The sequence below is a fragment of the Delphinus delphis genome, chromosome 17 (assembly GCF_949987515.2).
Source record: "Delphinus delphis chromosome 17, mDelDel1.2, whole genome shotgun sequence".
Classification (NCBI taxonomy): domain Eukaryota; kingdom Metazoa; phylum Chordata; class Mammalia; order Artiodactyla; family Delphinidae; genus Delphinus; species Delphinus delphis.
The window spans coordinates 79636811-79650497 of NC_082699.1; the positions used below are offsets into that span (position 1 = coordinate 79636811).

Below are 13687 nucleotides of genomic sequence, written 5' to 3' on the forward strand. Positions count from 1 at the left end.
AGCCCGCGCGCCACAACGAAGAGTAGCCCCCACTCACCACAACTAGAGAAAGCCCGCGCGCAGGGAGGAAGACCCCACACAGCAAATAAATAAATAAATTTATTTATTTTAAAAAAATAATAAGTCCTAGGAGAGCGTAGTTTGATTTCTTTTCTGCTTGGGTCCTCGAGTAACTTTATATATATATAAAATATTTATTTATTTATTTGGCTGTGCCGGGTCTTAGCTGCAGCACGCGGGATCTTCATTGCTGCAAGTGAGATCTTCGTTTCCGCATGTGGGATCTTTTTTAGTTGTGGCAAGCGGCTTCTTAGTTGTGGCATGCCGGATATAGTCCCACAACCAGGGATCGAACCCGGGCCCCCTGCATTGGGAGCACGGAGTCTTAACTACTGGACCACCAGGGAAATCCCAATGACATGTTTTTTTTTTTAAGAGTCAGCAACCTTAAAAACAACCTGCCAGGTTTTTTGTTTCCTGGTATATTCTTTGTCCCTTTTGTCTTAAGATTCATTTCAGGAAATTTTTTTTGTATTTTATCTCTAAATACTTTCCCCATCACTAGTATCCGCATTCTAGAGACACTAATTATTGTCACGTTTTATTGTCATCTTCTGTGTCTCCTCCTTCCGGTTTCCGCCCCCTTGCTAGCATTCACCGTGACCCTCCCAAACCCTTCTCTCCTGCCCCGAGCTCCACTCTGCACCACATCGGCTCTGTTTTCATCTGGTCCTGTGTTAACTGTTGGTCTGCAGAGCTGACTATTGTTTTCCATTTGTCTTCTTTTCTGTGATGACTCTTTTACCTCCTCATTCTGTTTTTCCCATCTTGTCTTTGATCCCTTGTTTTATTGGATTTCTGTTTTTATTAAGTTCCTCCCTAGCTTGCGGTGCTTTTGGAGAGCTGGCTTTTCTGCTTGTTTTCTTCCAGCGTCTTCTGAAAGCTGTCTCATCCCTTCCCTGTGGCATGTCCGCACCTTCTCACCTGCAGTTCTTTCACAGTGAGCATGGCCCCTGGGTCTGGCTCTCCTCTGCTTGGAGTCTCAATTATGGAAACATAGGTTGAGCAGTTACTTTCAGGACTCACAGTGTTCTATTATTGGACTGTTGGAAAGCCCTGTGGGGTGTAGCTACCATCACCCCATTTTAGGAAAGGGACACTGAGGCCCAGAGAGGCTAACTGGTCGCCTCATCACATGGGCAGAGAGTGGCAGGTGGGTGTGGACGTCTCTCCTAGGGCAGGCGTTCAGACCCTCCCTGTAGCCAAGGGCGCTGCTGGGGCGAGGCAGAGTGTGCCGCCAGCGGATCACAGCTCTCAGGGGCCTTGGGCTCCCTATTCTGAGTTCCAGTGGGCTTATGGGTTGAGACACCCCCACTTCAGCCCAGCCGGTGGATTACTCTGGTTTAGTTGTGTTTGTGGATTTTAGAACATTTTTGATCCTTTCGTCAGGTCAGGAGGGAGTGCGCTTGCTCCGCTCGCCTTGTTAACCTGGAGCTCGGGCACACCTGGTGTTGGTCCTGCAGCCGCGTGGACCGCAGCGTGGAGCGGAGCACTGTGATCCGTAGCCCTCTCCCCACTAGCAGGGCCAACCGCGGCGGACCAAGCAGCCACCACCATCCAGTGAGCCTTCCGGAAGCTCCTGGCGAGCAAGGAGCAGGCCTGCCGTGAGCAGGACCACCAGGACTACCTGGAGCTGATGGAGAAGCTGCAGAGGCAGGTGAGGTCTACGGGGTTGGGTGTCGGAGCGGGGCATGACTGCAGGGCTGGAGGCGGGGACGCGGGGCTGGGGGCGAGGAAGGAGGGCTCGGGGCGGAAACTGCAGGGCTCGGGGGCGGGAACTGCAGGGCTTTGGGCGGGGACGCAGAGCTGGGGGCGGGAACGCAGGGCTAGGGCGGGGGGACGCAGTGCTGTGGGGGACGCAGGGCTGGGGCGGGGACGCAGGGCTGGGGGCGGGGACGCAGGGCTAGGGCGGGGGGACGCAGCGCTGTGGGGGACGCAGGGCTGGGGGCGGGGAAGGAGGGCTCGGGGGCGGAAACTGCAGGTTTGGGGGCGGGGACGCAGGGCTGGGGGCGGGGACGCAGGGTTAGGGCGGGGAGACGCAGCGCTGTGGGGGACGCAGGGCTGGGGGCGGGGAAGGAGGGCTTGGGGGCGGAAACTGCAGGTTTGGGGGCGGGGACTCAGGGCTGGGGGCGGGGACGCAGGGTTAGGGCGGGGGGACGCAGCGCTGTTGGGGACGCAGGGCTGGGGGCGGGGACGCAGGGCTTGGGGGCGGAAACTGCAGGTTTGGGGGCGGGGATGCAGGGCTGGGGGCGGGGACGCAGGGTTAGGGCGGGGGGACGCAGGGCTGGCGGAGGGGAAGGAGGGCTCGGGGGCGGAAACTGCCGGGCTCTGGGGCCCGGACCCAGGGTTGGGGGCCCAGGGCTGGGGCGGTGACCGCACTGGGCTGCCCGCAGGCCTTCGTGGCCCTGTTGCGGCGGGAGCCAGAGGCGGTCCGGCGGCAGTGGGAAGAAGCGGCGGCGGCAGGAGGAGCGGCAGCGCGGGGCCCGCCTGCTGGAGGCGCGCCTGCTGGAGGCGGGCCTGCTGGAGGCGGCCTTCGACGGGAACCTGGGCGAAATCCAGGCGGTCCTGGGGGAGGTGGGCGGCGGGGCGGCGGGGCGGCGGGCCCTGAGCTCGCGGCGTCGCTGACCGCCGCCCGGCGCAGGTGGACGCGCTGCTGAACCGCGAGGGCGTGAGCTGCGACGCGGCGCGGGCGGCGCGGCGGCTGCAGCGGCGCCTGGCCCTCGTGGACTTCGAGGACAGCGACGGCGGGCGGGCAGTCCCTGGCCATCCAGCTGCTAGCCGAGCAGGGCGCCAGTCGCAACAGCAAGGTGGGCGCCGGGCGAGGACTGGGGGCCGCGCCTCGTCCGGGCGGGCCGTGCTCAGTGAGCGCGTACAGCAGGGCGCCTTCGGCCGGACGCCGCTGTACCGAGCGGCCTTCGGGGGCCACCTGGAAGCCGTGGAGGTGCTTGTGAAGCTCGTAGCTGACCCCCGGGTGTGTGCGGACGACGGACGCACCCCCGAGCAGGTGCGCGGGCGTGGGCAGAAGGCCCCGGTGCGCTTGCTCCCCCACCCGCAAAGCTGTCAGGAGCCTGGGGGCCCCGCCCCGGCTGGTCCTGAACCTTCCAGGACCCAGAGCCTTTGCAGGCCCTTCCCCTCCCAAAGTACTCGCTATGAGCCTTACCGGGCACGCGCGATCAAGACCACAGCTCCCGGTTTCTTGGGGCCTCCTGTGGCCGGGGTTCTACTCACGTCCCTGGGCCCTCAGCCCACCTTGGAAGCAGTGTTACCATGGGAGGTGGAGAAACAGACTGGCTCCTCGGGAGCCAGCGCGGGAGCTCTGGGGCACTGAGGGCAGCGCTAGGACCACCCACCTGGCCCCTCACTCAGAATTTCCACGTCTCTGAGAAAATTGAGCCCTAGGGCTTGGAGCCATGACCCTGCCCAAGGCAGCTCAGCCTGGCACCTCCTTCGTGGCGCCCGGGAACGATGTCAAGGGGCCTTTTCACAGGCCCTGGGCCAGGCTGGGGACACGGGCGCCTGGACTTCTCCCCGGCCCAGGAGGCCAGGTCAGATGAGGCTGACCCAGGGCCTGTGGGAGCAGCCGTGAAGCCAGATCACCTAATGCCACGGCCTTAATTTCTTCAAATGAGTCTGACTGGAATCTCAGGCCCTCGCCCATCTCAGCCGTGTGTCCTTCCACCCCAGTCTGTAGAGCTGAGGTGTTGGCTGGAAAATGTGGGACCGGCCCGGGTCTGCTGCTGAGCCCCTGCTTCCACCCGTGGGGTGCCAGGGCCTTTGCCACCTGGGGACCCCGTGTCCTGGGCGCCACCTTCACCCCCAGCTGTCTCCTCAGGGTGCTGCTCCAGGCTCCCCCTTGTCCTGGAAGGCATCCCCTCTGCTCTTCTTGGCTTCTCCTTTTTAATAAGCAACAAGCCAAGCTTGAAAAGACCAGCAGAGCCTCTGGCTTCAAACTCCTCCTGCTTCCTCCTCAAAGGAGCAAAATGTGAGGCTAGGAGGACCGAAGGGCCTGGCCATGGCCTCAGAGGGGCTGGAGCGAGGAGGGGCACAGGGAGGCCCACCTCTCCGCGGGCCGTGTTGGGGCAGGCCCGGGCGGTGGGCACAGGGCATGAAGGCTGGAGAAGCATGCAAGCGGCCTTCTGAGGGGTGCTGAGGAGGATGTCCAGCCCGCCGGTGCCTGAGGGTGGGGCAGGGGGCACTGAGACGAGCAGTACCCTGTGGAGCAGGGGAGGCCACTGGCTGCAGGAGGGACAGTCTGGTGCTGGAGCAATTGGACGTCCACAAGCAAAGGAATGAACCTTCACCTAAACCTCAAACCCTATATAAAATGAACTCAAAATGGATTAGTATTTAAATGTAAACTGTAAAACCTTTAGAATAACACAGGAGAAAATCTTTGGGACCTATGGCTTGGTAAAGTGTTCTTAGACAAAAAGCACAATCAATCGATAAAAGAAAGAAAAAAAAAACCCAACAAATTGAACTTCCTAAAAATGTAAAACTTTTGCTCTGCTGAAGCCCCTGTTAACAGGATGAAAAGACAAGCCACAGAGAGGGAGAAAATCCTTGCAGACCACGTATCTGACAGAGGACCCATATTTATAACATACAAACAACTCTCAAAACTCAATGGTGGGCTTCCCTGGTGGCGCAGTGGTTGAGAGTCCGCCTGCCGATGCAGGGGACACGGGTTTGTGCCCCGGTCCGGGAAGATCCCACATGCAACGAAGCAGCTGGGCCCGTGAGCCATGGCCGCTGAGCCTGCGCGTCCGGAGCCTGTGCTCCGCAACAGGAGAGGCCACAGCAGTGAGAGGCCCGTGTACCGCAAAAAAAAAAACAACACCTCAATGGTAAGTGGTATGATCTAGTTATAAAGTGAGCAAAGGGCATGGAGAGAAATTTCACTGAAGAGGATATAATGATGCCAATAAACACAAGCTGTCCAACTCCGTCGCACCTGGAAGAAATGCTGAAACGGGAACCAGCGGGGGCACAGGGCGCAGAGAAGCCGGATCTCACCCAGTGCTCGTGGGAACGCAAAGGGGCTGAAACGGGAACCAGCGGGGGCACAGGGCGCAGAGAAGCCGGATCTCACCCAGTGCTCGTGGGAACGCAAAGGGGCTGAAACGGGAACCAGCGGGGGCACAGGGCGCAGAGAAGCCGGATCTCACCCAGTGCTCGTGGGAACGCAAAGGGGCTGAAACGGGAACCAGCGGGGGCACAGGGCGCAGAGAAGCCGGATCTCACCCAGTGCTCGTGGGAACGCAAAGGGGCTGAAACGGGAACCAGCGGGGGCACAGGGCGCAGAGAAGCCGGATCTCACCCAGTGCTCGTGGGAACGCAAAGCGGGGCAGCTGCCCTGGAACACAGTGGGTGTGTCTTAAGAAACTGAACATACATTTCCCGTGGGACTCAGCACACGCTGCTGGGCATTCTATTCCAGTAAAATGAGGACTGTGTCCACACAAAAGTGTGCACATGCATGTTCACAGCAGCTTTACTTGTAACAGCCCCAAACTGGACGCAACCTAGATGTTCTTCAGTAGGTGAAAGGTTAAGCCAACTCAGGCCAGTCCACACCTCAGAACACTCCTCAGCTGTGAGAAGGAAGGAACTGGTGATAGAGCAACACCTGCACGGGTCTCAAGGGCCTTTTGCCAAGTGAAGAAAGAGCGCATCTCCCAGGGTTACATACTGTCATTCCATTCACAGAACATTTTCAAAATGACGAAATTATGGAGACGGAGGCCAGATCAGTGCTTTGCGGGGTGGGAATAGGGGCAGGGAAGGAAAGGGGACAGAGGTGATGTGACTAGAAGTGGTGACACAGAGGAGCGTTGTGGTGATGGGACAGGTCGCATCCTGACTGGTGGTGGGTGCACAAACCTACACGTATGATAAAACTGCATGTAACTGTAGGCGTACAAAGGGATACATGTGAAACTGTTGAAACAAAGTAGGTGGGGTCTGTGGGTCGTACTGTGTCCATACCCTGCTCTGTATATTGCCCTATAGTTGTATAAGATACCATCACTGGGGAGAACTTGTTAGGGGCACATGCAAATTCCTGTAAGTCTGTAATTGTTTGCAAATAAAAGTTTAATAAAGTTGCCAGTCATGCAAGGAAACAGGAAAATATAACCCATAGTGAAGAGCAAAATCAATCACCGCTGACTCAGAAATGACGCAGCATAAGTGGACAAGGGCATTAAACTTAGAGCTGTATCTCACATGGCACACCTCCACATCCATCCGTCTCTATTTTTATGTACATACTCCTAAACTTCTGAAAACTGCAATGTTGGAGGTGAAAAACACACTGGATGTGATTAATGGCTGATTAGACATTGAAAGAAAAATTAGTTATTTAGAAGACATAGAAATTACCCAAAATGAAACACAGAAAGAAGGTGGGAAAAAAATGAACAGAGATTTCTGCTTCTAGGATGGAGTAAATGCAACCTGATTTATCCTTCCACCTGAAATACGACAAGGAAACCCAGACAGAAAATATGAAACAATGGTTTTCAAGACACTGGGCATCAGGGAATAATCGGTGATCCCCAGGAGGCTGGAAATAAACTACGTGAGCTCTTTGATTGCCCAGCTAACCACCTTGAGAGCACTTCCAGGCTGTGGTGCAGGAGCGGGGTATCCAGGCAAAGCCTGGTCAATTCCCTGAGTTAAGGAGACAGGGTTCAGAGTCCAGGGATTCCAAGGCAGTCAGACTGCAAGGGCCAGAGAGAAGAGAGCTGCAAAGGGAAACAGCGTTTCAGAAATAACGCCATTTGCAGCAATACGGATGCAACTAGAGATTGTCACACTGAGTGAAGTAAGTCAGACAGAGAAAGACAAATATATGATAGCGCTTATATGTGGAATCTAAAACAATAGTACAAATGAACTTATTTACAAAACAGAAATAGAGTCACAGATGTATACAACAGACTTATGGTTACCAGCGGGGAAATGGGGGGAGGGATAAAGTGGGAGATTGGGATGGACATATACACACTACTATATATAAAATAGATAACTAATAAGGACCCGCCGTATAGCACAGGGAACTCTACTCAACACTCTGTAATGGACTATATGGAAAAAGAATCTAGAAAAGAGTGGTTATATGTATAACTGATGTACTTTGCTATACACCTGAAACTAACACAACATTGTAAATCAACTATACTCCAATAAAATAAATTTAAAAAAAAGATAAAGAGCATTCCAGAGGTGTGTAGGGACCCCTTTGGGGATTCAGGTGAGTACTCAATGGCTCATGTGTGTGACGGAATGTCTCAAGGTTGGGGACAGAGTCATCTGTCAGGAGGGAAGGAAGCAGTGCCTAGCCTTTTCCCACCAGCCCAAGCAGGAGACCTCACAATCCATGTGGCACCGGGTAGGGCACTTAGAAGGATCTTGCCTCAGAGGAATAATCAGTCCTAGAGCAAATGCCGCTCTGGTACAGCCTCACCAATCTTAAAGCAAGACCCAAAGGATAAAACTCTCCAAGTAATATAACTGTATCCCAAAACAAATTTCAAGAATACATATAGAGATACAAAATATACAGCTCCTAACAAGGCAAAATGTACACTGTCTGGCATCCAATTAAATATTACCAGACATACAAAGATGCATAGAGATACGACCATAATGAGAAGCTCAACTAATCAAGACAAACCCAGAACGGATGGGGATATTAGAATTAGCATAAAAGACATTTAAACAGCTGTTATAACTATATTCCAGATGCTTGAAAAATTGAATAGAGACACGGAAGGTATAACAAACAAATTCTAGAGGTAAAAATGACAGTGTCTGAGATGAAAAACAAACAAAAATCTATGGATGGGATTAATGTCAGATTAGACACAACAGAGGTAAAGATTAGTGAATTTGAAGGCTTAACAATAGAAACTACTCCAAATAAAACCACACAGAGAAAAAGGAATTCCTCCAAACGAAAAGAGGATCAACGAGCTGTGGGACAGTTTCAAGAGGCCTCATATATATGTAATTGGAGTCTCCAAAGGAGAGAAGAAAGAAAGGACGGAATTCCCTGGTGGCGCTGTGGTTAAGAATCTGCCTGCCAATGCAGGGGATATGGGTTCGAGCTCTGGTCCGGGAAGATCCCACATGCCACGGAACAACCAAGCCTGTGCGCCACAACTACTGAGCCTGTGCCCTAGAGCCCGTGAACCACAACTGCTGAGCCCGTGCACCACAACTCCTGAAGCCTGTGCGCATAGAGCCCGTGCTCCGCAGCAAAAGCCACCGCAATGAGAAGCCCGCGCACCACAACGAAGACCCAATGCAGCTGAAAATAAATAAATTTATTTTTAAAAAAAAGGAAACAGAAAAAAATATATATATTTGAAGAAATAATAACCTTAAGGTTTCCAAATTTGATGAAAAGTATAAACCACATTCCTAAAACTCAACAAACACCAAATTTCAACAAGAAGCAGGAAGGAAAATCAGGCTAAAGCACAATTTGATAAAATTTCTCCGAGCCAGTGATAAAGAGAAAATCATAAGAGCAGCCAGAGGAAAAGAAGACATGTTACAGACAGAAGAACAAAGATAAGGACTATGGCAGATTTCCTGCTGGAAACAATGCAAGTGAGGAGACCGTGGAGAGCATCTTTAATGGTACTGAAGGGGGAAAAAAATCTTGTCAACCTTGAGTTCTATACCCAGTGCATATATCGTTCATAACTGAAGGCAAAATAAAGACATACCTTTCCAGACATACAAAAGCTGAAAGAATCAATCACCAGCAGACTCACACTATGAGAAATGTTAATGGAAGCCCTACCAATAGAAGGGAAGGGATGCCAGCTGTGAATATGGATCCACTCAAAGACGTGAGGACCACTAGAAAGGGTAACTACCTAGGTAAATGTACGAGATAGGGCCTTAGTACTTAAATTTATTGAAAAGGTAATTGAAGAAACAAAAATAATGGCAATATGTCATGGGATTTTATAACACATGTAGATACACATACTAAAAACTGTACAAATTATAGTTGTTTGGCTCAAATGTGTGACAAAAATAAAGGTTGGCAGGGGGAAATGGAAATATACTGCGGAAGGTTCTTATACTATATGTGAAGTGGTACAGTATCATCTGAAAGTAGATTGTAATAAGTTGTAGGTGTATATATGCTGTAAACCCTGAAGTAAGCACTAAATATCAAGTTATAGTTAATAAGATAATAAAGGAGATACAATGGAATTCTAAAAAATATCAGAAAGGAGGCAAAAAGGAGGCAAAAAGAAAGGAGGCAAAAAAAGAAGAAAAGGAAAATAAAGAACAGGGACTTCCCTGGTGGTCCAGTGGTTAAGATTCCACGCTCCCAGTGCAGGGGGCCCCAGTTTGATCCGTGGTCAGGGAACTAGATCCTGCATGCCACAGCTAAGAGATCCCACATACCACAACTAAAGATCCTGCATGCTACAACAGAGATCCCGGACGTGGCAACGAAGATCCCACGTGCTGCAACTAAGACCCGGCACCGCCCAATAAATAAATAAATAAATAAAAGAACAGATGGAACCAGTAGAAAACAATAGCAAAGGGTAATTTTTAACTCAACTATATCAATAATCTCATTAAATGTAGATGGTCTAAACACCACAATTAAAAGGCAGAGATTGTCATTCAGATTTAAAAAATCCAACTATAGGGACTTCCTCGGTGGTCCAGTGGTAAAGAATCCACCTTCTAATGCAGGGGACGCAGGTTCCATCCCTGGTTGGGGAACTAAGATCCCACAGGCTGCAGGGCAACTAGGCCTGCGCGCCTCAACAAGAGAGCCCACAGTGCTGCAAACTACAGAGCCCATGTACCTTGGAGCTTGCGTGCCACAACTAGAGAGAAAACCTGCAGGCCACAACTAGAGGGAAGCCCGAGTGCTGCAGCAAAGAGCCCATGCACCACAACGAAAAAGATCCCACATGCCTCAATGAAAGATCCTGCGTGCTGCAACTAAGACCCAACGCAGCCAAAAGAAATAAAGATAAATTTTTTAAAAATCCAACTATATTCTGCCTATAAGAAACAAACTTAAAATATGGGACTTCCCTGGCGGTCCAGCTGTTAAGACTCCACACTTCCACTTCAGGGGGCACGGGTTCGATCCCTGGTCAGAGAACTAAGATCCCACATGCCGTGCAGTGTGGCCAAAAAGTAAAATAAAATAAAATAACATAAAATAGATACAGATAGGTGAAAATTAAAAGGATAGCACAAATATGCCAGTATAACACTAAATATAAGGAAGCTGAAATGACTATATTAACATCTGAAAAAGTAGACTTCAGAACAAAGAATATTACTGAGAATAAAAGAATCATTTCATAAGGACAAAGGGATCATTTCGTCAAGAGGACATAAGAATCCTAAATGTTTTTGCAGGTACTAACAGAGCTTCCAAATACATGAAGCAAAAACTGACAACTACAAGGAGAACTAACTCCACAATTATAGTAGCAGATTTCAACATACCTATCTCAATAATTGGTGAAACAAGTAGACAGAAAAATCAGTAATGATGTAGAAGAATTAAATAACTATCAATCATTATCTGTCCCTCCATCCATCATCCCTTTATCGTTCATCTACCCATCTATCATTGTTTTCATGTTTATCCATTGAATACCATCTCTTTTCCCAGTACTTGACTTACTGTTTCATCAATTCACACATTTTCTCATTAATTTATGAATGATTTATTGAGAAACTTGCCAGTCTATCCCCTCATTACTGTATCCACTTTAGCCTTACTACCATCTTAAGTCATCCTCACGTATTCATTTATTTAACTACTGTTAATTCACACATCTCTTCATCGTGCATTCATACACACATTCGTGCTGTTTACTTGAGAGAAAATTTCGAGAAAGCAGGGACTATGTTAGTTCACTTCACAGCTGTATTCTCCAGTGTCATACATTTTGGTTGTCACATGAAAGGCACTCAAAAGTTGTGTTCAATGATTGAACTCACCCATCAATTCATCTATCCATTTGCTCAACCAACCATCTACTTATCTAAGTTATTCATCCATTAAATCCCTTCATCTATTAATTTTTCATGTATCAATTCGTATTTCATCCATTCATTCAATCCAAGAATCCTTCATTCTTTTATCATTTAATTCATTCATTAACTTATTCATCTACTCATTATTTGTCCATTCATTAACTCACTCATAAATTCACCCATTATTATTTTATCTGTTCACTCATTTAGTTTTCCATTTCTTCTGCTTGCAAACTAACCTTTGGCAAGTTTTTAAACTTATTTAAGTATCAGCTTCCATATGTTCATAAATGGGGCTAACAGGTCCTATATTTCAAAGACGAATGAGACAATGAGTGGAATTCTTCAGCACAATTCCTGGCGCACAGTGCTCAATAAATGGCAGCTGTTCCTCTTTAAAGTAGGTATTCACAGTTCCTTGTTAATAATTCATGGACCCATTCCTGTGTTCACTCTTCCATTCATTTATCTGCTCCATCCATCCATTCCTCTCTCATCCTTGATTTTACACACCTTTGAACTTTCCTTTCTAAAATACAAACCACATACTGAACATTGTACAAATCAAAGTTGTGTGGCTTGATTAAATGATAAAGGAAATACTCCTGGATTAACCTCCTCAGTCAAGATGTGAAACATTGGAGAACCCTACCCCTCCCTTCTGAGAACCCTGCCTTCTGTGGCCCCTTTATCACTCCGGGGTGGGGGGGTGGCGGGGGGGACTTCAGAGGAACAGGAGTGGTAAGACTTGGGATGTGTGGCCCCAAGGGCTGTGCCCTGCAGACTGAGGTCTGTGGGGAGGCCGCGACGGCGGGGAACTGCAGCCAGGGACCTGCATACAGTGGACACAAGCAGGGAGCCTGGGGGGCCGGTGGCAGGGTGTGGAGGGAGGAGGGCAGGAGGGGAAGGTGGAGGCCTGTGTGGTCTTGGCAGGGGGACTGCAAGGACCTCGGGGGCATCGTGGTCAGCGCTTCGGGGCTCATCCCTGGCCAGCTGGGAGGGCCACATTTCTGTGAGTCGGTGCCTTCTTCTCTGAAGTGGGAGTCTAACAGCATCTCTCCAGGCCGCGCAGAGCACAGGACACACCCTGAGCTTTTGACCACTGGCGCTAGGTGGCCTCGCTGGACGTGGCGGTCAGCGTGCTGCAGTCCTGGGACCTGAGCCATATTCTCCAGAACATGGAGGCCCAGCGGCAGCGCCGGGCCAGGGAACCAAGCAGCACAGGGAGGCGGAGCTCAAGTGGCGCTGAAGAGGGGGGTTGGGGTGGGGGGAGGCGGCCAGGAGCTTCTCCGACCCGCCTCCCCCGACCCCAGCATGAACCTCAGAGTGCAACAGCTACCCAAGGAGCAGCCAGTGTCACCAACAGGTGTGCAGCCAGCCCCCCGGAAGGAGCCGGTGGGAGGAGAGAGAGCTGGGTGCTGAGAGGCGCCCCGCGAGCCCCCAACCTGGTCCGGAGGGCTTCAGCTGGCCCCGCCCCCCCGCAGGCCTAGCGCGAGCTCAACCCGAGGATCGGATCGACAAGCACAAGGGTTAACGGAGGGCGCGGGCATGGCTGAGCTCACTCGGCAGGTTGGCTACTCCCCCTCGGCGGGGCGGGGCGGCCCCCCTCCCAGCCCCTTCCTTAGGGGTCCCGGCTAAGCCCGGCAGGCAGGGGTGGGGGTCCGGCCTTGCCCTGAGCGGAGCGTAGGGCCCCTCCTCCAGGCCGTCAAGGACGCGGAGGCCCAAGTAGACAGGCTCCGGTTGGAGGCCCAAAAGGCGGAGGAGATGCTGGCCCTGGCCAGGCTGGAGTGCGGGGCGCGGGCCCAGGAGGGTGGGCGGGGCTCGGGCTGGGGGCCAGAGGGGCCGGGGAGGGGGATCGGGCGCCAAGCCCGCCGGTTGGCCCCCCACTTACATCCCCACAGGGGAGGAGGAGGCGCCCGGGCTGAAGTGTCAGGTCACTGAGCTCCACGACGTGCTGTTGAAGGACGTGGGTGATCGCATCCGCGCTGATGGCAGGTCACTGGTCCCGGCCGGCGAGGGGCGAAGGATGAGCCGAGGCTTCGGGCGGACGGCGGTGACCTGGCGGCCACTCCCAGGTGGCCTCTTGTCATCGACCCTTCGGGCCAGGCGGCCACCTTCCTGCGCTACCAGGACACCAACTATGTGGACGCCGTGAACCCAGACCACCTGAGGCCGGAGAGGATCAGGCTGGCGCTGCTGGGGCGCTCGGGTGAGGCTGGCGGAAGGCGGGAGGCCCCGCCCCACCCCTCGCCCTCCCCGCAGCTTCGGGAAGCCGCGGGTGTCCGACTTGCGTGAAGTGGACCTGTTCCTGGCGGCGCAGCGGCAGCTGGAGGCGGTGCAGCCGGGCCTGGCGCAGGAGCTGCTGGGCCGCGGGCTGCTGGAGCGGGAGAGGTTCCTGTCGCTGCTGCGGCCGACCGATGAGCCCGAGTACAGCCCCAGCCAGTGCCAGGAGGCGCGCCTGGGGCACTTCCACCTCTTCTATGTCACCAAGGTTCGGTGGCCGCTGCGCCCCAGGGCGCCGGGTCCGTGAACGTGCGCATCAGGAATGTGGGCGTGCGCTGTGCAGGGGAGGGGGCCG

General features: G+C 52.4%; 1 protein-coding gene across 1 annotated transcript; it reads left to right on the plus strand.

Annotated features, from left to right (window-relative positions):
- Positions 1-966: 966 nt before the first annotated feature.
- Positions 967-13639, plus strand: IQANK1 (IQ motif and ankyrin repeat containing 1). The gene is given in 13 exon segments (XM_060035287.1): positions 967-1000; positions 1584-1717; positions 2454-2515; positions 2517-2634; positions 2702-2796; positions 2798-2867; positions 2939-3064; positions 12222-12337; positions 12423-12504; positions 12811-12919; positions 13011-13104; positions 13185-13310; positions 13372-13639. Coding segments are annotated over 13 exon segments (1434 nt in total).
- Positions 13640-13687: the final 48 nt, after the last annotated feature.